The 23115-nt window shown below is 52.9% G+C and overlaps 3 protein-coding genes across 12 annotated transcripts in view; all 3 read left to right on the forward strand.

The window, feature by feature from the left end:
• The window catches only part of tnikb (TRAF2 and NCK interacting kinase b), a 30698-nt gene extending 16275 nt beyond the window's left edge, over positions 1–14423 (forward strand). For 3 of the 10 annotated variants that reach the window (XM_068304122.1, XM_068304126.1, XM_068304127.1), the window contains 19 exons: positions 353–547; positions 1495–1866; positions 2750–2866; positions 4469–4702; positions 5053–5159; positions 5863–5978; positions 6193–6314; positions 6779–6960; positions 8306–8420; positions 8632–8757; positions 9188–9299; positions 9452–9628; positions 9716–9859; positions 11052–11186; positions 11323–11423; positions 11499–11648; positions 11967–12126; positions 12195–12334; positions 13197–14422. In XM_068304122.1, the coding sequence (XP_068160223.1) occupies positions 353–547; positions 1495–1866; positions 2750–2866; positions 4469–4702; positions 5053–5159; positions 5863–5978; positions 6193–6314; positions 6779–6960; positions 8306–8420; positions 8632–8757; positions 9188–9299; positions 9452–9628; positions 9716–9859; positions 11052–11186; positions 11323–11423; positions 11499–11648; positions 11967–12126; positions 12195–12334; positions 13197–13280 (2889 nt within the window). In that variant the 3' untranslated portion in view covers positions 13281–14422. Of the gene's footprint in view, positions 1–352; positions 548–1494; positions 1867–2749; positions 2867–4468; positions 4703–5052; positions 5160–5862; positions 5979–6192; positions 6315–6778; positions 6961–8305; positions 8421–8631; positions 8758–9187; positions 9300–9451; positions 9629–9715; positions 9860–11051; positions 11187–11322; positions 11424–11498; positions 11649–11966; positions 12127–12194; positions 12335–13196 lie in introns of all 10 variants that reach the window. The other 7 variants (XM_068304124.1, XM_068304125.1, XM_068304128.1 and 4 more) reach the window with 7 other exon arrangements.
• Positions 14424–14719: 296 nt separating this feature from the next.
• On the forward strand, positions 14720–18413 carry LOC137587605 (eukaryotic translation initiation factor 5A-1-like). The gene is made up of 5 exons (XM_068304134.1): positions 14720–14847; positions 15874–16059; positions 17263–17367; positions 17445–17576; positions 17659–18413. The coding sequence occupies exons 2-5, from the start codon at positions 15892–15894 to the stop codon at positions 17725–17727; spliced, it is 474 nt and encodes a 157-aa protein (XP_068160235.1). The 5' UTR covers positions 14720–14847; positions 15874–15891; the 3' UTR covers positions 17728–18413.
• Positions 18414–20746: 2333 nt separating this feature from the next.
• On the forward strand, positions 20747–22747 carry rpl22l1 (ribosomal protein L22-like 1). The gene is made up of 4 exons (XM_068304149.1): positions 20747–20785; positions 21881–21994; positions 22381–22502; positions 22573–22747. Exons 1-4 carry the CDS (start codon positions 20777–20779, stop codon positions 22730–22732), a joined length of 405 nt encoding a protein of 134 aa, XP_068160250.1. The 5' UTR covers positions 20747–20776; the 3' UTR covers positions 22733–22747.
• Positions 22748–23115: the final 368 nt, after the last annotated feature.

The following is a 23115-nucleotide window of genomic DNA, read 5'->3' on the forward strand; positions in this document are numbered from 1 at the left end:
TCAGAGATCCAATCGCGTCTCTTTAGAGGCGTGGCTTCAGGTCACGTCCCCCATCCGATCAACGATCAATAGCGGGCCGATGCCTCAGCGCTACAGATAATTAATAGCCCCGCCCAGCTGAAGTGACCCTTTACTGATGATGTCATCATTTAAGAAGTAAAAACAAATCATGACGCTCCAAAGGAGTCATGTGACGTCATGAAGACGTCGTTACAGTTTCATTACTATTAGCTATTGATCAGGAGGCGTCGATCTGATTGGTGATTGATGGACTGGCATGTTTCACTGACTCTGATGCTGATGACTCTGACTCTGATGACTCTGATGACTCTGACTCTGCCCCCCCCCCCAGGAGTACAAGCGTAAGCAGATCGAGGAGCAGCGGCAGGCGGAGCGCCTCCAGCGCCAGCTGCAGCAGGAGCGAGCCTACCTGGTGTCGCTGCAGCAGCAGCAAGAGGCGCCGCGGCCCCCGCCCGACAAGAAACAGCTGTACCACTACAAGGACCAGGCGCCCCCCAGCAACGACAAGCCCGCCTGGGCCAAGGAGGTGAGCGCCACGCCCCATGGTCCTGTGAGTCATGTGACCCGCTGAAGGATGTCTTCCTGTAGCGTGTTCCGTGTGAACGCCAGAGTTCAGCAGCTATGCTAACATGCTAACGCTGTGAACCGACAGCTGCTGACAGCAGACCACACCCCCTCTACCTGCAGACCACTCCCCTTTTACCTGTTTCACAGCATCACCTGATGGGGGTAAGGTTAGGGTTCCTAAGATAGAACCGCTTCAGTTAGGGTGGGGGGTTAGGGTGGGGGGTTAGGGTTAGGGTGGGGGGTTAGGTTGGGGGGTTAGGGTTAGGGTGGGGGGTTAGGGTTAGGGTGGGGGGTTAGGTTGGGGGGTTAGGGTTAGGGTGGGGGGTTAGGGTTAGGGTGGGGGGTTAGGTTGGGGGGTTAGGGTGGGGGGTTAGGGTGGGGGGTTAGTGTTAGGATTGGGGTTGGGGAGTTAGGGTGGGGGGGTTAGTGTTAGGGTTAGGGTTGGGGGGTTAGGGTGGGGGGGTTAGTGTTAGGATTGGGGTTGGGGGGTTAGTGTTAGGGTTGGGGTTGGGGGGTTAGGGTGGGGGGGTTAGCGTTAGGGTTAGGGTTGGGGGGTTAGGGTGGGGGGGTTAGTGTTAGGATTGGGGTTGGGGGGTTAGGGTTAGGGTTGGGGTTGGGGGGTTAGGGTGGGGGGGTTAGCGTTAGGGTTGGGGTTGGGGGGTTAGGGTGGGGGGGTAGTGTTAGGGTTAGGGTTGGGGGGTTAGGGTTAGGGTTAGGGTTGGGGGGTTAGCGTTAGGGATGGGGGGTCAGGGGGGTTCAGAACCATGACTTAGACGTTGCTGTGTGAAACATGTTAGCATCAGTGTAATGCTTGTTAGCAGTTGTTTGCTAGCAGATGTTTTAACAGGAAGGCGGTGGGATGATGACATCACTTCCTGTCTCGTTCACGCCCACCTTGCTGTCTAGGTGATGCGTCGCGCTCAGAGCAACTCTCCTCGTGTCCCCCCCAAGAAGTATCACTCCTTCAAGGAGCCGCGCGGCGTCCACCTGGACAACCTGCTCCACCTGCCCGGGTACAAACCCCGCCCTCCCTCCTACCCCGCCCACGTCAGCCCCTCCAGGGAGCACCTCCACATCCCCAGCATCCGTGTCACCTGTGTCCCCGACCCCCCCCCCAAGTCCTCTCAGGTGGTGATGCGCCAGCGGAGCGCCGGCAGGAGCCCCATCTCCAGGGGGCGGAGCCCTGGCTCCCGGGGGCGGAGCCTCGGATCCAGGGGGCGGAGCCCAGGGTCCAGGGCCTGGAGGCCCGGCTCCAGGGGCCGGAGCCCCCTTCGCCCGGTCAGTCGCAGGAAAACTGCTCTGATGCGCTCACTGGTGCTCCTGTGGGCGGAGCCACTAACGCTGGTGGGCGGGGCTTTCTCTAACCAGGTGGACTCACCTTAACTCTGCTTCTAAACCACCTCCAACCTCCTCAATTAGCATTGTGCTAACTGCTAATCTCTACAGGAGGTGTAATGCTCACTATGCTTACCCCATGCTAGCATGTGTGTTAGCATGTTAGCTCACACACTTGTCTTCATGTCTGAGTGGGTGGGGACTCCAGTCAGCCAATGTCAGGCGACGCTGTAAGGTTCCAGCTTCTTCTTCTTCGTTTGTCCTGGTCTCTGGTACCGGTCCCGGTAACGGGAGCCCCCTCTCTGTTTCTGGTGCTTCAGCTGGTTCTAACGACGACTAACAGGTTAACCGTCCAGGACTCACACCTGTCCTGTGTCGGCCAGGTGTGTTTGTTTGTTTGTTTGTTTGTTTCCCACGGCTCTGAAGATCAGATGTTTTTATTTCTTTAATAATCGGTGTCATGTGACTCCATGTAGCCCCGCCCCTAGAACCTGGATCACACTGGTCTCCTTTTTAGTCTGATATTAGTTCTATTGAAAACACGCCCTCTAGTGGTGGCCGGTGAAAACACGCCCTCTAGTGGTGGCCGGTGAAAACACGCCCTCTAGTGGTGGCCGGTGAAAACACGCCCTCTAGTGGTGGCCAGTGAAAACACGCCCTCTAGTGGTGGCCGGTGAAAACACGCCCTCTAGTGGTGGCCGGTGAAAACACGCCCTCTAGTGGTGGCCGGTGAAAACACGCCCTCATTCATCTGGTCTTCAGCCGTGACTCCGCCCCGGCGTCTGATTGGTCGGGTTTTCAGGTGACGAGTTCTTCTGTGTTGCAGCATAAAGTGTCCAACCGGATCTCGGACCCGGCGCTGCCCCCCCGCTCCGAGTCGTTCAGCAGCGGGGGCATCCAGGGGGCGCGGACCCCACCCATGCACCGCGCCCTAGAGCCACAGGTGCGTACGCCCTCTTCAGCTGCACCTGTGTCTGAGCGGGATGGAGGTGTGCACAGGGGGCACCGGGGCAGGGGGGGTTCAGAGTGGTGGGGACAGTGCCCCCCACTGCTGGGGAGGACCCGCTGCAGCTCAGGTGTTACAGGAGCCCACAGGCCCAGACTAGTTCCTGCAGGAACATAGAACAGATCATATGCTGCACCGCAGGCTACTTCCTGAGAGGTGCCGTCTATTTCCTGCAGGCTGTAGTCACTGACACCAGGTTCATGGACAGGACGCTGTGAATGAGCCCTGAGGCCCCGCCTCCTCCTCCGCCTCCTCCTCCTGCTCCTCCTGCTCCTCCTGCTGCTCCTCCTCCTCCTCCTGCTCCTCCTCCTGCTCCTCCTGCTGCTCCTCCACCTTCCTCTTTTTCTCCTGATCACATTGTGTTAATCCTCCTCTTCCTTTTCAAACTCGCCTGTTTCCCATGTGTGTGTGTGTGTGTGTGTGTGTGTGTGTGTGGTGTGTGTGGTGTGTTTGTGTGTGTGTGTGTGTATACGTGTGTGTGTGTGTGTGGTGTGTGTGTGTGTGTGTGTGTGTGTGTGTGTGTGTGTGTGTGTGTGTGTGTGTGTGTGTGTGTGTGTGTGTGTACGTGTGTGTGTGTGTGTGTGTGGTGTGTGTGGTGTGTTTGTGTGTGTGTGTGTGTATACGTGTGTGTGTGTGTGTGGTGTGTGTGTGTGTGTGTGTGTGTGTGTGTGTGTGGTGTGTGTGTGTGGTGTGTTTGTGTGTGTGTGTGTGTGTGTACGTGTGTGTGTGTGTGTGGTGTGTGTGTGTGTGTGTGTGTACGTGTGTGTGTGTGTGTGTACGTGTGTGTGTGTGTGTGTGTGGTGTGTGTGGTGTGTTTGTGTGTGTGTGTGTGTATACGTGTGTGTGTGTGTGTGGTGTGTGTGTGTGTGTGTGTGTGTGTGTGTGTGTGTGTGTGTGTGTGTGTGTGTGTGTGTGTGTGTGTACGTGTGTGTGTGTGTGTGTGTGGTGTGTGTGGTGTGTTTGTGTGTGTGTGTGTGTATACGTGTGTGTGTGTGTGTGGTGTGTGTGTGTGTGTGTGTGTGTGTGTGTGTGGTGTGTGTGTGTGGTGTGTTTGTGTGTGTGTGTGTGTGTGTGTGTACGTGTGTGTGTGTGTGTGTGGTGTGTGTGTGTGTGTGTGTACGTGTGTGTGTGTGTGTGTACGTGTGTGTGTGTGTGTGTGTGGTGTGTGTGGTGTGTTTGTGTGTGTGTGTGTGTATACGTGTGTGTGTGTGTGTGGTGTGTGTGTGTGGTGTGTTTGTGTGTGTGTGTGTGTGTACGTGTGTGTGTGTGTGTGTGGTGTGTGTGTGTGTGTGTGTACGTGTGTGTGTGTGTGGTGTGTGTGTGTGTGTGTGTGTACGTGTGTGCGTGTCTGTGTGTGTGTGTGTGTGTTTATGGTGTGTGTATGTGGTGTGTGTGTGTGTGTGTGTGTGTGTGTGTGTGTGTGTGTGTGTGAGTGTTTATGGTGTGTGTGTGTGTGTGTGTGTGTGTGTGTGAGTATGGTGTGTGTGTGTGTGTGTGTGTGTTTATGGTGTGTGTGTGTGTGTGTGTGTGTGTGTGCAGATGGCCCACCTGGTGCAGGTGAAGACACACGGTCTGTCAGGCTCTCAGTCTCTGTTCGACCCCCACGGCGTGTCGTCGGCGTCGCCCTCCCCCTCCCGGCCTCCCATGCCCCGGCAGAACTCTGACCCCACCTCTGACACGCCTCCTGCCCCGCCCCTGTCCCGCCTGGCGCCCCCCCTCGACAAGCTGGAGCGCGGGGCGTGGCTGCGGCCGGACGACGATGTGCCCCCAAAGGTGTCTGCATGCCGCCGCCGTCTGTCTGCCTGTGTCTGTGGGGGGGGGGCTACAACGTGTCATGAGCATCAGCCAATCCCACAGCAGAGAAAGACGGAGCTCCTCCTCCTTCAGAACCTAGCGGTAGCGTCAAAACGTCCACACCCACAAACTGACCAATCCCTGACTGTCCACCAGAGGTCGTGTAGGTCAGAGGTCGTGTAGGTCAGAGGTCGTGTAGGTTAGAGATAGTGTAGGTCAGAGGTCATGTCGGTCAGAGGGCCTGCATGCTTGTCCTGGTGTTAGCAGCAGCTGAGGTGTTGCTCTGAGTTCCCATCAGCCCCTGGGGTCACATGATGTGTGTGTCTCAGGTGCCCCAGAGGACCACCTCCATCTCACCGGCGCTGGTCAGGAAACACTCGCCTGGAAACGGACCCGGACTGGGACCCCGAGCCGGAGCACACCTGATCCGGGCCAGGTACAGGTGACCCTACTAGTGACAACTAGTGAAACTGTTAGTAATACTAACTCGTGACAACTAGTGATACTGTTAGTAATACTAACTCGTGACAACTAGTGATACTGTTAGTAATACTAACTCGTGACAACTAGTGATACTGTTAGTAATACTAACTCGTGACAACTAGTGAAACTGTTAGTAATACTAACTCGTGACAACTAGTGATACTGTTAGTAATACTAACTCGTGACAACTAGTGATACTGTTAGTAATACTAACTCGTGACAACTAGTGAAACTGTTAGTAATACTAACTCGTGACAACTAGTGAAACTGTTAGTAATACTAACTCGTGACAACTAGTGATACTGTTAGTAATACTAACTCGTGACAACTAGTGATACTGTTAGTAATACTAACTCGTGACAACTAGTGATACTGTTAGTAATACTAACTCGTGACAACTAGTGATACTGTTAGTAATACTAACTCGTGACAACTAGTGATACTGTTAGTAATACTAACTCGTGATAACTAGTGATACTGTTAGTAATACTAACTCGTGATAACTAGTGATACTTTTAGTAATACTAACTAGTGATAACTAGTGATACTTTCAGTAATACTAACTAGTGATAACTAGCGATACTGTTAGTACTTGTCGTACACAACACTCGTCGCTACCTGGCATGAATGAAACAGCTGTGTTTCCGTTGCTATAGCAACCCTGACCTCCGGCGGACTGAGGTTTCCATGGAGACGCCAATGAAGAGGACCAGCAGCGGCAGCTCCTCCAGCTCCAGCACCCCCAGCTCCCAGGGAGGGTCCAATGAGCGAGGTTAGCATTAGCAGTGTTAGCATTCTAACTGTGGCTGTCTGTTAGAGGCGGGACTCATCATACCACCGTATGAATGGCTCATAGGCTCCGCCTCCATGCTGGCAGGTGATGCTACTATTGGAAAGTATGAAGGACGTCGTGTCCCTGAGTTTAGACTCACAGGCTTCAGACCCCAGGAGGTCCTGACACCCATGTTGTGTTGCTTCATGTCCAGGAAACTCTGCCTCCAGGACCGAGGGCTCCGCCCTTTGTTCCCAGGAGGGAAAGGATGAACGGGAGGGGCTGCGACCCAGCAGGCCTGCAGTGAGTACAGAGATGGCCCTGGACAGGTCAAAGGTCAGCTCTTTGGCTCATTGAGCAGTTAGGATCCCCAGTGGTGAGTCAGTCCGTAACAGACCAGTACAGACCAGCATAGACCAGTACAGACCAGCACAGACCTGCACAGACCAGTACAGACCAGCACAGACCAGCACAGACCAGCACAGACCAGTACAGACCAGCACAGACCTGTACGGACCAGCACAGACCAGCACAGACCAGTACAGACCAGTACAGACCAGTACAGACCAGCACAGACCAGCACAGAGCAGCACAGACCAGTACAGACCATGTTAGACCAGTATAGACCAACACACACCAGCACAGATGATCAAAGACCTGTATAGACTATCATGGACCAGCACAGTCCACTAATTAAACCAGTTAAACTAGTTAAACCATGTTAACCAGTTAAACCAGTTAGAGACCAGTTAACCCAGTTTAACCGGTTAACCCAGTTAACCCGGTACACACCTGTCCAGGACCTGACGGCGCTGGCCAAAGAGCTCCGGGAGCTGCGTCAGGGGGAGGAGTCCAGCCGGCCCCCCGTCAAGGTGACCGACTACTCGTCGTCCAGTGAGGACTCTCACAGCAGCGAGGATGAGGAGGGAGAGGGCGGGGCTAATGATGGAACCGTGGCTGTCAGCGATATCCCACGAATCATGTGAGTCTCTGCCTTTATTTAACGTGGGTGTGGTTTAGTGTGAGCGCACGTCAGTTAGCTGCTGTCAGACTCCATCACCTGGTTCTCACCAGGTGATGGAGGGCAGGAGTTAGTCACCGAGAGTTAGTCACCGAGAGTTAGTCACTGAGAGTTAGTCACTGAGAGTTAGTCACCGAGAGTTAGTCACCGAGAGTTAGTCACTGAGAGTTAGTCACTGAGAGTTAATCACCGAGAGTTAGTCACCGAGAGTTAGTCACCGAGAGTTAGTCACCGAGAGTTAGTCACCGAGAGTTAGTCACCGAGAGTTAGTCACCGAGAGTCAGTCACCGAGAGTTAGTCACTGAGAGTTAGTCACCGAGAGTTAGTCACTGAGAGTTAGTCACTGAGAGTCAGTCACCGAGAGTCAGTCACCGAGAGTTAGTCACTGAGAGTCAGTCACCGAGAGTTAGTCAGTGAGAGTTAGTCACTGAGAGTTAGTCACCGAGAGTTAGTCACTGAGAGTTAGTCACTGAGAGTCAGTCACTGAGAGTCAGTCACTGAGAGTCAGTCACTGAGAGTCAGTCACTGAGAGTCAGTCACTGAGAGTCAGTCACCGAGAGTTAGTCACTGAGAGTTAGTCACCGAGAGTTAGTCACCGAGAGTTAGTCACCGAGAGTTAGTCACCGAGAGTTAGTCACTGAGAGTTAGTCACTGAGAGTTAGTCACATAGAGTTTGTCAGTAAGTGTTAATCCCAGAAAGTTATTAACAAGAGTTAGACACAGTGAGTTAATCCCAGAGAGTTATTTTAGGTTCTTAAGAACTTCTAATTGTTTATGACTGTGTCTTTGCTGTTGTGGCACCCAAACTGTGGAATGATCTGCCTCAACAGATCAGACAGGCCTCTTCTGTCTGTTTTTAAATCTCGCGTGAAGACCTACCTCTTCTCCCTGGCTTTTAACATCTAGATAGACACCTGATTTTATTTTGTCTAATCTTTTTTATCTTACTTTTTATTGCTCTGATTATTTGCTTTTGTTTTTATCCATATTTTATGTTTTGTGTTTTTAGTTGATTAACTTTACTTAAAATATTTGAGCCATTTTGTCTTTTATCTATAATGTTTGTTCTTTTTTATTCATTCTCCTGTACAGCACTTTGGTCGACTGCGGTTGTGGTAAAGTGCTCAACAAATAAAGTTTGGATTGGATTTGGATTGAATGTTCATCAACAATTTAGTTGATAAGTTATCAAGTCAATAATTGTTAATAGGAGGTAGTTAGTGTATCAGTGAGTTAATTCCATGGGTTAGTAAGTGTCACTCAGACGGGTCAGAGGAGTTATGAGTGACTGAATGTTGACTTGCAGGCCGGCAGCGAGTCAAGGTGGCAACGAGTCCTTCAACCTGACGGGAGGCGTGAACGACGCCCACAACGACCTGTACGCCAACAGCGGGCCGGACAGCACGCTGGTGATGCGTGAGGTGGGTGGGGCTTCTGACTGGCAGGGGTTCCTGTAGGTCCCGCACCCTCTTCTAGTCCCACAGGTACAATCTGGCCCAACAAATCACAGGGCTGGATTTCATTGGACAGAATAATCCCTCCTTAATCTACATGAGGAGTAGCTCCTCCCCCGTCATCTGACCTGTCCCAGCCACGCTGCACAGTAGCTCCTCCCTCTCTCTCTTTCTCCAGAAACATAGGGAACGGAGGCGGAGCTCTGCTGCCAGCAACGGTTACCCTGGCAACGCTAATCTCCCTGATTTGGTGCAACAAAGCTCCGCCCCCCTCATGTCTTCTGGCGGTGCTCCTGGAGCCGAAGTAGGTGGAGACCACCAGACCCCAAACCCCGCCCACAACCCGTCACCTGTTGACCCTGTTCATCTGCCAGACGCTTGGTACCAGCTAGTCGTTAGCTTGTAGCTGTTGCTACAATTAGCTCTGCTATCCGATTGGCTACTTTAATAGAGGACATTAGCTTTTATCAGAACTGACATCAGTCAACTCAGTTCTGACATCCTGCATGAGCTAACGTTAGCTTTGAAAGCTGCCTTTAGCTAGCATTAGCTCTGACAGGTTGTATTTGCAAATGTTAGCGCTACTGGCTAGCCCACGTTAGCGCTGTGTGGTGGTTCCAGTGGAGTCATCTGGATTACCTTTCCACCCTGCTCCACCTGTGTGACTCCTGTTTCCCAGAATGCATTGCTGTGCTGCCTACAGCGTGTTCATGCAGGTGTCCGTCTGTCCGCAGTATGGCGGGGGGGGTGGCAGCGCCGGCAGCTCCAAGGCTTCCTTCACACCTTTCGTTGATCCGAGGGTTTACGGAACGTCACCGACGGACGACGACGACATTTCAGCATCAGGTACCTCTGAGCCCGCGGGTCGTTAATAATGTTTATTAATATATTTAATATTTATATAGATATTGTTTGTAGTAGTAGAACCAGTAGTACTCGTAGTGGTGGTGGGGTGGTGCACCTCAGGGTGAACCCTGCCTTGTGCTCCTGTGCTGCAGCACTGTTTGCTGACGAGTTGCTGAAGCAGGAACAGGAACAGGCGAGACTCAACGAGGCGCGGAAGATCTCCGTGGTCAACGTGAATCCAACCAACATCCGACCGCACAGCGACACCCCCGAGATCCGCAAGTACAAGAAGCGCTTCAACTCCGAGATCCTGTGTGCGGCGCTGTGGGGTGAGCATCTGTCAGCGCTACGGTACCGGTACCGGTCCACACGCTCACCGTGTGTGTGTGTGTGTTTGTGTGTGTGTGTGTGTGTAGGGGTCAACCTGCTGGTGGGGACGGAGAACGGCCTCATGCTGCTGGACCGCAGCGGCCAGGGGAAGGTCTACAACCTGATCAGCCGCCGCCGCTTCCAGCAGATGGACGTCCTGGAAGGCCTCAACGTCCTGGTCACCATCTCAGGTTAGTACAGGTGTAGTTAGTACAGGTGTAGTTAGTACAGGTGTAGTTACTACAGGTGTTGTTGGTACAGGTGTAGTTTAGTACAGGTGTAGTTTAGTACAGGTGTAGTTAGTACGGGTGTTGTTAGTACAGGTGTAGTTTAGTACAGGTGTAGTTAAATACAGGTGTAGTTCAGTACAGGTGTAGTTTAGTACAGGTGTAGTTAGTACGGGTGTTGTTAGTACAGGTGTACTTTTATACAGGTGTAGTTAGTACAGGTGTAGTTTAGTACAGGTGTAGTTAGTACAGGTGTAGTTAAATACAGGTGTAGTTTAGTACAAGTGTAGTTTAGTACAGGTGTAGTTTAGTACAGGTGTAGTTAGTACAGGTGTAGTTTAGTACAGGTGTAGTTTAGTACAGGTGTAGTTAGTACAGGTGTAGTTTAGTACAGGTGTAGTTTAGTAACAGGTGTAGTTAGTACAGGTGTAGTTAAATACAGGTGTAGTTTAGTACAAGTGTAGTTAAGTACAGGTGTAGTTAAATACAGGTGTAGTTTAGTAACAGGTGTAGTTAGTACAGGTGTAGTTAAATACAGGTGTAGTTTAGTACAAGTGTAGTTAAGTACAGGTGTAGTTTAGTACAGGTGTAGTTAGTACAGGTGTAGTTAGTAAAGGTGTAGTTTAGTACAGGTGTAGTTAGTAAAGGTGTAGTTAAGTACAGGTGTAGTTAAATACAGGTGTAGTTTAGTAACAGGTGTAGTTAGTACAGGTGTAGTTAAATACAGGTGTAGTTTAGTACAAGTGTAGTTAAGTACAGGTGTAGTTTAGTACAGGTTTAGTTTAGTACAGGTGTAGTTAGTACAGGTGTAGTTTAGTACAGGTGTAGTTTAGTACAGGTGTAGTTAGCACAGGTGTAGTTAGTACAGGTGTAGTTTAGTACAGGTGTAGTTAGTACAGGTGTAGTTAGTACAGGTGTAGTTTAGTACAGGTGTAGTTTAGTACAGGTGTAGTTTAGTACAGGTGTAGTTTAGTACAGGTGTAGTTAGTACAGGTTTAGTTTAGTACAGGTGTAGTTTAGTACAGGTTTAGTTTAGTACAGGTGTAGTTTAGTACAGGTGTAGTTTTATGTACAGGTTCTTGCTGGTGTAAACGACGTGTTGTTACCTTAGCCTCTCTGTGGGTGGGTTTGAACCGTGGGGTGTGTCCTCCCCCAGGGAAGAAGAACAAGCTGCGTGTGTACTACCTGTCGTGGCTGAGGAACCGGATCCTCCACAACGACCCCGAGGTGGAGAAGAAGCAGGGCTGGATCACCGTGGGCGAGCTGGAGGGCTGCGTGCACTATAAAGTTGGTAGGAATGTTTCCCAGGGGTCAGAGGTCGTCAGGCGCCAGTCGGGTCTCGACCTGCTAACTAACCGTTAACCATCAGTCAGTGACCCCGCTGGTGTGACGTAACGTATTCACGTGACCCTGTGTGTGTCCTGCAGTGAAGTACGAGAGGATCAAGTTCCTGGTGATCGCCCTGAAGAGCTCGGTTGAGATCTACGCCTGGGCCCCCAAACCCTACCACAAGTTCATGGCCTTCAAGGTGAGACGCCTCTGAACCCCCAGCCCCAGGAAACCACTGAGCATCAGCTCCCTGAAAGCCCCGCCTCTGTTTCAGTCGTTCACGGAGCTGCAGCACCGCCCCCAGCTGGTGGACCTGACGGTGGAGGAGGGGCAGAGGTTAAAGGTCATTTACGGCTCCAGCGTCGGATTCCACGTCATCGACGTGGATTCAGGAAACCCCTACGACATCTACATCCCCTCACACGTAGGGGGGTGGGGGGGGTGGATAGATGTATGGATGATGGATGGATGATGGATGGATGGATGATGGATGGATGGATGATGGATAGATGTATTGATGGATGGATGATGGATGGATGATGGATGGATGTATGGATGATGGATGGATGGATGATGGATAGATGTATGGATGGATGGATGATGGATAGATGTATGGATGGATGGATGATGGATAGATGTATGGATGGATAGACGATGGATGGCTGCTGTTGTCATGGTGATGGTGGGGCGGAGGCAGTGGCGTTGCGGGTGTGGGCGCCGCTCACCCCCCCGTGCGTTGCAGATCCAGGGTCATGTGACCCCCCACGCCATCGTGGTGCTGCCTAAGACGGACGGCATGGAGATGCTGCTGTGCTACGAGGACGAGGGCGTGTACGTCAACACCTACGGCCGCATCACCAAGGACGTGGTGCTGCAGTGGGGCGAGATGCCCACCTCCGTCGGTAGGTCCAGCAGGTTAAGGCCACGCCCCCCCGGCGGCGCCGCACTGATGCTGTGTGTCCCCCCCCAGCCTACATCCACTCCAACCAGATCATGGGCTGGGGCGAGAAGGCCATCGAGATCCGCTCCGTGGAGACGGGTCACCTGGACGGGGTGTTCATGCACAAGAGGGCCCAGAGGCTCAAGTTCCTGTCTGAGAGGAACGACAAGGTGAGCCCCACCCACAGGGCCGCTGGCACGCCCCGCTGACACGCCCACACGCCTCGATGACACGCCCACATGTCCCACTGACACGAGACACTGACACGCCCCGCCCACAGGACCCACTGACACACCCAGTCAATGAAGCTAACACACCCTGCCCACATGACATGCCCCGCTGACAAGACACACCCACAATGACCTGGGTGTGACACAGGTGTGACACAGGTGTAACACAGGTGTAATAAGTGTGACACAGGTATGACAGGTGTGACACAGGTGTAACACAGGTGTAATAAGTGTGACACAGGTATGACAGGTGTGACACAGGTGTAACACAGGTGTAACACAGGTGTAATAAGTGTGACACAGGTATGACAGGTGTGACACAGGTGTAACACAGGTGTAACACAGGTGTAATAAGTGTGACACAGGTGTTACAGGTGTGACACAGGTGTAACAGGTGCGACAGGTGCAACACAGATGTTACAGATGTGACACAGGTGTTACAGATGTGACACAGGTGTGAAACAGGTGCGACACAGGTGTTACAGGTGTGACACAGGTGTTACAGGTGTGACACAGGTGTTACAGGTGTGACACAGGTGCCACACAGGTGCAACACAGGTGTTACAGATGTGACACAGGTGTTACAGATGTGACACAGGTGTGAAACAGGTGCGACACAGGTGTTACAGGTGTGACACAGGTGTTACAGGTGTGACACAGGTGTTACAGGTGTGACACAGGTGCCACACAGGTGCAACACAGGTGTTACAGATGTGACACAGGTGTGAAACAGGTGCCACAGGTGCAACACAGGTGTGACACAGGTGCGACACAGGTGTGATGCAGGTCCTTGTCCTTCCAGGTGTTCTTCGCGTCGGTCCGCTCTGGGGGCAGCAGTCAGGTCTTCTTCATGACCCTGAACAGAAGCTCTATGATGAACTGGTAACCCACAATCCTCCTCTTCTCCACCTGAACACCTTGACGGAGGGACGGCAGGAGGCGGTGTGTGTGTGTGTGTGTGTGTGTGTGCGTACAGTGCGTGTGTGTGTGTGTGTGTGTGTGGTGGCCAGTTGGCTGCTGAGCTGCAGGACGGTGGCGTCGTCCCTCTTGGACGCCCTCAGGGGGCGCTGCAGGACGGTTGGTGTCCACTGGGGGGCAGCGCCTCCTCCTGACCGCTGGATGTTCTGGTGATCTAAGGGACTCAAACCGCTGCCCACCTGCTAGGGGGTGGGGTGAGTCCTTCAGCACATGGGTCGTCCTTCAGGCGTGTTCAAAATGGGGGGGTTTCTCTGACACCTGCTGGCTGGTCGGTGGCATGAAGAAGACTCACCTGTACCTGGTTCTGACCCAAAGGTCACGACCCACAGCTCCTAACCCCCCGCGCAGAAACCAGCTGACATTTACCCACAAGGCACAGCAGCTTAACCACATTGATGAATGAAATCTGCAGCACAGGGACAGGATGTGACGCCCCTGAAGGGTCCACACCAACCGGCAGCCGAAACTCCTCCCATCAGGATGTTAGCTCCGCCGTTAGCATTGTTAGCATCCCCCTAACTGCTCCTGTAAATAAGAACAAACAGAATGTTCCAGGCCCAGCAGGCCGGCGTGGGGCGTGGATTCTGGTCCGACCCGCGACGTCTTCACGCGGCCCCCCAGCACAGCGCCCCCTGCTGGCAGGATGGATTGACTCGACCCAACGACCAGCCAGCAGGTCACGACCTCGCAGGACGCTCCTCCACACCTGCAGGTTAAAGGTCAACACGTGTCAGTCAGACGTGTTAGTTTCTCACTGAACCAATCACGTTAGCGCGTCAGCGTCTTTCTACAGGTAGAACACAGGTAGACTTTATAACACGCCCACGTTTTTATCGTGCTTTTATTTGTATTTCAATTTTTGTATCAGGACGTGAACATGTGTGTGTGTGTGAGTGTGTGTCTGGGTGCGTCGCTGTGTGCACAGGTGGGCCACGTGCATGCGGGTGTGTGACCCCCCCGGACCACTAACACATCTGTGATGTTGGAACACAATAAATGTCCTCTCCTTGTACAGCAACACACCTGAGCTCCCTGTTTATTCACACCTGCATGACGTCAGCACAGACGGCGGAGAAGACACCTTCCCGGTGAGCCGTGACGTCATATATTCATAACCCCTCCCCCTGGGGAGCGTGAGCCCGGTCCCGCGTGGAAACAACCAGAACCGGGTTGCCAGTCCGGTGTTCTTGTCTCCCGGTGCGGAGCTCCGTTACTCTCCGGTAGACGGCGGCTCGTGTTTCCGGTCTGACTGCTGTGAATTCGGGGCAGCGACCGGAACCCGGACCGAACCGGTGGCTCGCGGGCCCCGTACCGGTTTAAACCGGTTTCTGGACGGGAGGGTCTCTGCGTCAGACCTGGCAACCCGCGGCCGGCCCGACCGGAACACATAACCCCCTCCTTCCGCTCTCTTCCTCGACGGATGCTGCAGTGAAGTCGGCCGCGCATGCGCAGTCTGGTCCTCTTTTCCGTGGAAGGTAAGTGTGGCATGGCGCGTGCTCCTGCCCGAGGGGCCGCGCGGCAGCGCCGGCGGGCCGGGGGGGGGGCCGCCGCAGCCCGGCCGCCGCGCGGGGACCGGGAGGGAACCGGGGGCCGCGGGGAGGCCGCGGGCGGGGGGTGGGGGTCCGCGTCCAGCGACCGTTACCGTCTGATCAAAGGGACGGCGGCCTACGGCGGCCCCCCCGCCAGCTGCAGTTTGGTTCCGGTTTGCCCGCGCGCCTCGGACGTTTAATGTGTGTTTAAAGCCCCCCCCCCCCCCCGTTACCGGAGCCCCGCCGTCTGGACCGAGCTGAACGGCCGTTAGCCCGAGGCTAGCACCGCGCCGGCTAACGGGAGGACGCAGGAAGCGACGGCAGAATAACGGTCCGCGGCTAGCAGCGGGCTAGCCTCAGGCTAACGGGAAACTAGCCTGGAGCTAGCCCGCTGCTAGCCTGGAGCTAGCCCGCTGCTAGCCTGGAGCTAGCCCGCTGCTAGCCCGCTGCTAGCCGCTCTAAACCGCTTGTCTCGACCGGGATTTGAAGCGCGAGCGTCGTGAGTGTGACGTCACGCGGTGTCCCGTTAACTCCAGGCCGGCCCGGTGGACCGGTGAGCCCCGCACGTGTCCGTCCGCAGGCGGCCGGGGGTTGTTGTCGGTTCGGGACCGGGGGGTCGGTACCGGGGTGGGGAATCTAACGGAACTGGAGACTCGACCCAGACTAACGTCGGTGTGTGACGTCACTGTCGGCTGGGACACGCGTCTGCAGCGCGTGTTAGCTCTAGACTAGCTAAGGTAGCTAATGCGTCATAAGCTAAAGTGTTGATCCGAACCTGTGGCCAGCGTGACGTCACTGGCGTCTTTTGACGGGTTTACAATTGTGAAATCTCGCGATATTTCGGTCCAGCCCTAACCTTTGACCTGAGAGCAGAGGCCAGGTGGACACCGGTGGTTCTGATTGGTCCAGGGGGCTCTGAGTGTGTTCAGAAGTCAGCTGATCCCAGCAGCCAATCAGCTTGGTCTCTTGCAGCGCCCCGACCCTTTGAACATGGCAGACCCAGATCTCGACTTCCAGACCGGCGAGTCCGGCGCCTCCACCACCTACCCCATGCAGTGCTCCGCCCTGCGCAAGAACGGCTACGTGGTGCTGAAGGGCCACCCCTGCAAGATCGTGGAGATGTCCACCTCCAAGACGGGCAAGCACGGCCACGCCAAGGTGAGGGGGGGGGATGATGCTCAGGTGAGGCCCGTCAGGCCTTGGATCAGACGTCAGGTCTGTCTGACTGGACTAAAGGTTAAAATAATTACGTGTTGAGCGATCCCTCGTTCCTCGTGGTTAATGCGTTCCAGGAACCACACGTGATTAACGGATTCCGTGATAGAACGACAAACTAGTATTGAAACGTTCTGAACCCCCCCATACTGACATTAAACCACCTTCTGTATCACCTTTACAACACTCTGGTACTGTTTAAAGCACTTTTATGTCTCACGGAAATCACTCGCAGAACGTAGCGCACTTCAGGATGCTGTCAGCCAATAGAATGAGAGTATCACGTCACTACCTTCCAAAAATCCATGATGAGGTGAAGTTGCGCGTGTTGATGCGTGAATGCGTGAGGGAACACTGTAGTTCCAGTATCTACCAGTAAGCGTCACTCGTGAGTCACATGATCGTTGTAATCCAGATACATTTATGATAAACTTTAATCCTGATAATTTAATCCCTGAGGAGGAGAAAAGACTTCAGGAACTCTCAACCAGTTGAAGATCAACAGTCACTGATGATCCATGGTAGCATGTAGCTTAGCTTTAGAGTGAAGGAGGAGTTATTGTGGTCAGAGTTGTCATCAGAGGTGGTCACCACTGCCACTATCTACACTAGCTTTAGCATCATGAGAAACGGTAACGTATCCAAAGTCTGACGCTCTGACATGCTTAGAGACTACAAACAACAAGGGGGGGTGGTGTTGGAGCTGTGTGAACGCAGAGGTGCTGCCCCCACGGGGGTTGTGTCAGGAAGGGGAACTGCAGGATGATAGTCTGATAAGTTGAAGCACGTTTGTTCGTATCTTGAGGACTAGCTGTGGCGTCGAAATGGAAGCTCGTTGGTTTTGCTTCCCAAACAAAGGCCAGGTCTCCCCAGAGTGGACGCTGGGTGATGATGTCACGGCTGACGCTGGATGATGATGTCACAGCTGACGCTGGGTGGTGATGTCACAGCTGACGCTGGGTGATGATGTCACAGCTGACGCTGGGTGGTGATGTCACAGCTGACGCTGGGTGGTGATGTCACGGCTGACACTGGGTGGTGATGTCACGGCTGACGCTGGGTGATGATGTCACGGCTGACGCTGGGTGGTGATGTCACGACTGACGCTGGGTGGTGATGTCACGACTGACGCTGGTGTGTCTGCAGGTGAACCTGGTGGGAATCGACATCTTCACCAACAAGAAGCACGAGGACATGTGTCCCTCCACCCACAACATGGACGTCCCTTCCATCAAGAGGACGGACTACCAGGTAGGTGTGGCCCCGTGCGGCGCTGCTTCTGACTGGAGAGCCTGTGCCTAACCCCGCCCCCTGGGCGTGTCCCCCAGCTGGTGAACATCAGTGAAGGCTACATGACGCTGATGAACGACAGCGGCGACATCCGGGAGGACCTGCGCGTCCCCGACAGCGACATCGGCAAGGAGATCGAGAGCAAGTTCGAGAGCGGCGACGAGTTCTCTGTGAGTATGAACGCTATCTGGATCTGGATCCAGAACCGGATCGGGGTCCAGAACCGCACTGACGTGTGGCTTCCCTCCCCAGGTCACGGTGATCTCCGCCATGGGGGAGGAGTGCGCCATCGCCATCAAGGTGTTGGCCTCCAACAAATAGAGGACTGATCTGCCCGGCAACAAGCCCCACCCACAAGCAGTCTCTCGCATCCTCATTGGTTGTGTCACCAAAGCCTTCACAGACAACCTCCATCATTCTGTTGTGACCCCCCCTCCCTGTTGGGCGTGGCTCCGGTTCATTTGTTTTCCCTTTAATGATCTCACCCCATTCCTCCAGCCCCCCCCCCCCACATTCCTGATGATTTTACATGCTTGACTCCAGGGGGCGTCCCCTGTAGATGCCCCCACCCCCCTGGACCTCCAGCGCGGCCTCCCCCCGGCTCTGGATGGGCTGCTCTTTCGTTCTCCACTGGGGGGCGATGGCGGCCATCACTAACCAGCCGGAGCCCCCCTCCCCCAGCATGTCCAAAAGCAACCCCCCCCCACCCACCCAAACCCAGTGATGAACCCAGTCTGTCTGTAGGAGTTGGAGGGGCGTGGCCTCTGGGGGCGGGGACTCATCCTCCACCCCCCAGTAACAAAGGAGTGTTAGCTGTTGTTTTGACAGGTGTGTGTGTGTGACGGGTGTGTGTGTGTGACCGGCGTGTGTGTGGGGGCCTCCAGACCAGGAGGCGTGTTTCTGTTCCAGGGGGGCGACCCCTGGGGGGGGCGGAGGGGCAAACTGTGTTCACTCGAGGCCTTTGTCACCCGACTGAGATGCAGAATAAAAGTATGGACGAAACCGCAGCCTGTCTGTTTCTGTGGGGGGGTTAATGAATCCACTGGGGGAGAGGAGACTCCATTGACGGCCCCCCAGGCCAGACCGGTCTCCACACGGCTCCAGGGGCCAATCAAGGCCCAGACTCCAGCACTGAAGAGAAGGGGCTCTGCAGTGAACCAATCAGGAAGGAGATCAGTGGGGGGGGGTAACAACCCACCGTCTTATTTACCCCTCCCTGGTGGTATTAATACTAGCACTAAGTGTTGTGACTGAGCCTCCTGTTCTGATTGGCTCTGACTCATCCGATCAGTTTTCCTGGTGATCGATCATTTCCATTGATTGTCTGGATCAGGGTTCTGTTCCCTGAGAAGTTGAATCCAGATCACGTGACCAGACCGGAACCGGACCCAGGTCTCGTGGGTGTGGGCGCCAATGGTGCTCTCATGGACGCGTCACGGTGACGTCAGCAGTGAGCCCCCAGCTGGCTCTGGACCGGTGAAGCGCTTTGAAATGTCTGATGACGTCATAGAGCGCTTTGTAAATAAAACGTGATTGATTGATTGATTGATTGATTGACGTAGCTTTAACAGTTTATAAATGAGATCGTTAATTGTCGTAATTTCTCTAGGGCCTCTGGCCGATGCCTTAATCTGAATAAATGTGAGCTATTAGCTGTTAAAAACAGTAACGCAAATTCCATTTGTAGTATTCCTGTCAAAGAAGAAGTCACTTATTTAGGGCTCCTGATCTCTAAAAACCAGAGCTTGAGATGTATTTTGAACTTTGACCCGATCATTCAAAAACAAGTTGAACTAAATGAGTGGTTGCAGAGGGACCTGTCCCTTAAAGGCAGAGTCCTTCTCACTGAAGCTGAAGGTATTTCTGGGTCACCTCTGCAGCTCTCCCCAAACATCTGGATAATCAAACTACCAGAAATATTGACCGTTTACTTTTTGGTTTTATTTGGAAAAATCGTACGCATTATATTAAGAAAGTTGTTATGAACGACTGTGAACATGGGGGGCTTCACTTCCTAGATTTTGCTACTCTTAATAATACATTTAAAATAAATTGGGCTCAACACTTTCTCAAAAATCCTGTCTCAATTTGGAACTTCATTCCTCAGCACATCTTCTCTCGCTTTGGTGGTTTACACTTTACTCTCAGTTGTAATTATAATGTAGACAAACTTCCTGTAAAATTGTCAGCTTTTCACAGGCAAGTTCTTCTATCTGGTCTCTAATCTATAGACATAACTTCTCTCCTCACAGGTACTTAACATGGAATAATAGAGATTCTTTTCAAGAATAAATCACTTTTTATGGACAGATGGGTTGAGAACAAAATTCTTCTGGTAAGTCAGCTGTTTAATGGAGAGGGACTTTTGCTTTCTTATACAGAATTTTTATCTAAGTCTGATTTTCCTGTTACTCCAGGGAATTTGCCGTAGTGTCTGACGCTATCCCATCAGGTACTTTAATGCTTCTCAGAAATCTTCCCAACCATCCCCCCTCAATCTCCGTACCCAATCCAATTGAGTCCCACATAGGGAACATTTGTTTTTCGACCTTTCCCCGTAATAACAACAGATATATACGTGCTCTATTCCAGAAAGATGTTGTTTGTGTTTCTTATGTTGTTTCTTACTGGAATCGTTTTGTGAATAACATTGTTTGGAACAAGGTCTGGATGATTCCACACAAATATCTCATCTACAATAAGGTGAAGGAGGTTTCCTTCAGAATTATTCATAAATACTATCCTGTAAATCACTACATGGTTAAATTAAAAGGGACATGAATGCAGACTGTTCTTTCTGTGAGGACTACCCAGAGACTGTGTTACATCTACTTTAGCATTGCCCTTATACAAAAAACTTTGGAAGGATGTCAGTAGATTCATTATAGACTATGTTTCCAAAGACGTTACTCTATCTTGGGAAAATGTTGTTTTTTGTTTTTATAAGTGCTCTAAGAAAGAGGAAAAGGCTTATTTTCTTATAAATCTGTTAATAATTTTGGCTAAATTTTTTATTCATAAATGTAAATTCAGCAACAAAACAAATGTTTTATTCATTTTCTCTAGATGTTGAACAATATTACAGCTTATTGAGGGCTCTGACCACTGAAGGCTGTGAAGACCTTCAACATTTGTTGTGCTTTAGGTGTTTCAGTGTAAGGTGAGGACCTGTGGCCCCCCGGTACCCCTTAATGTTCTCTGTATTGTACTCTGTGTACTGGACTGGATTTCTTTAATACGTTTGTTTATTTAAAAAAAGAAAGAAAAAGAAAGAAAAAGAAGGCGGTGTCTGTTCAGGAAGCTCCACCCACGCAAAACGGAAGTGCCTTTACATCATTTCCGCCCCCCCCCCCTCCCTCTCTCTCTGAACATGGCGCCGGTAAGTTCCTGCTTCTCCCGCGGGCTCCACACGGTGACGTTACCGGGTGCGTTTGTGGTACCTCCCGGTCTACCGGAGGACCGGAACCCCCCGGTCGGGGGGGGGAACCGGAACCTCCGTGAAGCCCGGAGAAGCTAACGTTAGCATTAGCATTAGACGAGCTAACACGTGTCTGATCACCCGACAGCACAAGACGGTGTGTGTGTGTGTGTGTGTGTGGTTGTGTGTGTCTGTCTCTGTGTGTGTGTGTGTGTGTGGTTGTGTGTGTGTGTGTGTGTGTGTGTGTCTGTGTGTGTGTGTCTGTCTGTGTGTGTGGTGTGTGTGTGTCTGTCTGTGTGTGTGTCTGTGGTTGTGTGTGTGTCTGTGGTTGTGTGTGTGTGTCTGTGTGTGTGTGTGTGTCTGTCTGTGTGTGTGTCTGTGGTTGTGTGTGTGTGTCTGTCTGTCTGTGTGTGTGTGTGTCTGTGTGTGTGTGTGTCTGTCTCTGTGTGTGTATGTGTGTCTGTCTCTGTGTGTGTCTGTGTGTGTGTGTGTGTGTGTGGTTGTGTGTGTCTGTCTGTGTGTGTGTGTCTGTCTGTGTGTGTGGTGTGTGTGTGTCTGTCTGTGTGTGTGTCTGTGGTTGTGTGTGTGTCTGTGGTTGTGTGTGTGTGTCTGTGTGTGTGTGTGTGTCTGTGTGTGTGTCTGTGGTTGTGTGTGTGTGTCTGTCTCTGTGTGTGTGTGTGTGTGGTTGTGTGTCTGTCTGTGTGTGTGTCTGTCTGTGTGTGTGTCTGTCTGGTTGTGTCTGTCTCTGTGTGTGTGTGTTCTGTGTGTGTGTGTGTTCTGTGTGTGTGTGTGTTCTGTGAGTCTCTGAAGCAGCGGATGCTGTCACCCAATAGGATGCGTGTACAGAATCACATGACTCCCTACTAAAAATCAGCGATCAGGTGAAGCCGGGCGTGTTGATGCATGAGGGATTGCTGTTGTTAAGGATCATGTGACTTAAACCCCGCCCTCCTCCTGAAGGCCAGTGGTGGTGGTTGTTCAGAGGTGAGGTCCCTGAGTCACATGATGTGAGAGCGATGAGTGGGAGGGGCTTCACACCTGTGTCTTGTGTTCCAGGTGCGACCCAGGAGACCCGCTGCAGGCAGGAAGACCAGAGGGGGGGTCCAGTGGAGGTTCACCCTGGACCTGACCCACCCGGTGGAGGACGGCATCCTGGACTCAGCCAGCCTCGTACGACCCCCTTTATTTATTACCCTCAAGGCCTGTTGATGCCCCCACAGGACCCCCCCCCTACCCACCTCCACCTGTAGGGGGGGCTCAGGTAGACCATTAGAGGGTAGACCATTAGAGGGTAGACCATTAGAGGGTAGACCATTAGAGGGTAGACCATTAGAGGGTAGACCATTAGAGGGTAGACCATTAGAGGGTAGACCAGTGGGGGCAGTAGACGGTAACCATTTCCAGACGTGGGGGCACCAACAGGCCGTCGCCGCCCCTCATGGGGTCATGTTGGGGTATTAAACGCTACTGACCTGGTGCTGGACTAGGGTTCCCTTCCCTAGCTCCTGATTGGCTAGGGTTCCCTTCCCTAGCGCATCACTGTGTCTGTCCAATAGGAGACCTTCCTGAAGGACAGGATCAAAGTCAACGGGAAGACTGGGAACCTGAGGAACGTGGTCCAGGTGGGCCGCATGAAGACCAGGATCCACGTCACGTCTGAGGAGAAGTTTTCCAAGAGGTGGCTTCAGATCCACTCAGCTTTATTCAGTCAGCGAGCGGCGCCTCTGACCGGTCCTGTCCCCCCCCAGGTACCTGAAGTACCTGACCAAGAAGTACCTGAAGAAGCACAACCTGAGGGACTGGCTGAGGGTGGTGGCGGTGGACAAGGAGGCCTACGAGCTGCGCTACTTCCAGATCAGCCAGGAGGAAGACGAGGAGGAGGAGGAGGAGGAGGAGGAGGAGGCATGAACGGAGACGCTGTGTGAGAATAAAGGTGCAGACAGAACCGACTCTGGTGTTCTTCTTGGGTCTGAGGGCACCGACTTCTGTGTTTGATTGGGTTATCAGCCCCCACCCCCCACCAGCACCCCCCACCAACACTGCTACCCCACCAGCACCACACACCCCCAGGGAGGTGAACCGTGAGCATGATCTCCATGAAGCCTGTAGGTCAGCAGCTGGAGCAGGACCCTGAGGGCCCACCAGGGGGGGCTGCAGGACCTTCACTGAAACATGTTCACACACTACTGACATGCTACAGACACACGGAGTCGGTCTATCACAGTGGTCCTGGGGTCAGGCTAACACCGGTACCGGGGTCAGGCTAACGCCGGTACACAGGTACTGGGGTC

This window comes from Antennarius striatus, chromosome 20 (assembly GCF_040054535.1).
Source record: "Antennarius striatus isolate MH-2024 chromosome 20, ASM4005453v1, whole genome shotgun sequence".
Classification (NCBI taxonomy): domain Eukaryota; kingdom Metazoa; phylum Chordata; class Actinopteri; order Lophiiformes; family Antennariidae; genus Antennarius; species Antennarius striatus.

Bases quoted from the DNA above. Each gene is read 5' to 3' on its own strand.
- LOC137587605 (XM_068304134.1), top strand. From the start codon at position 15,892: ATGGCAGACCCAGATCTCGACTTCCAGACCGGCGAGTCCGGCGCCTCC. The intron at 16,060-17,262 runs GTGAGGGGGGGG...GTGTGTCTGCAG, and splicing joins GCAAGCACGGCCACGCCAAG to GTGAACCTGGTGGGAATCGA. The intron at 17,577-17,658 runs GTGAGTATGAAC...TTCCCTCCCCAG, and splicing joins AGAGCGGCGACGAGTTCTCT to GTCACGGTGATCTCCGCCAT.
- rpl22l1 (XM_068304149.1), top strand. The intron at 21,995-22,380 runs GTACGACCCCCT...TCTGTCCAATAG, and splicing joins TCCTGGACTCAGCCAGCCTC to GAGACCTTCCTGAAGGACAG. The intron at 22,503-22,572 runs GTGGCTTCAGAT...GTCCCCCCCCAG, and splicing joins GAGGAGAAGTTTTCCAAGAG to GTACCTGAAGTACCTGACCA.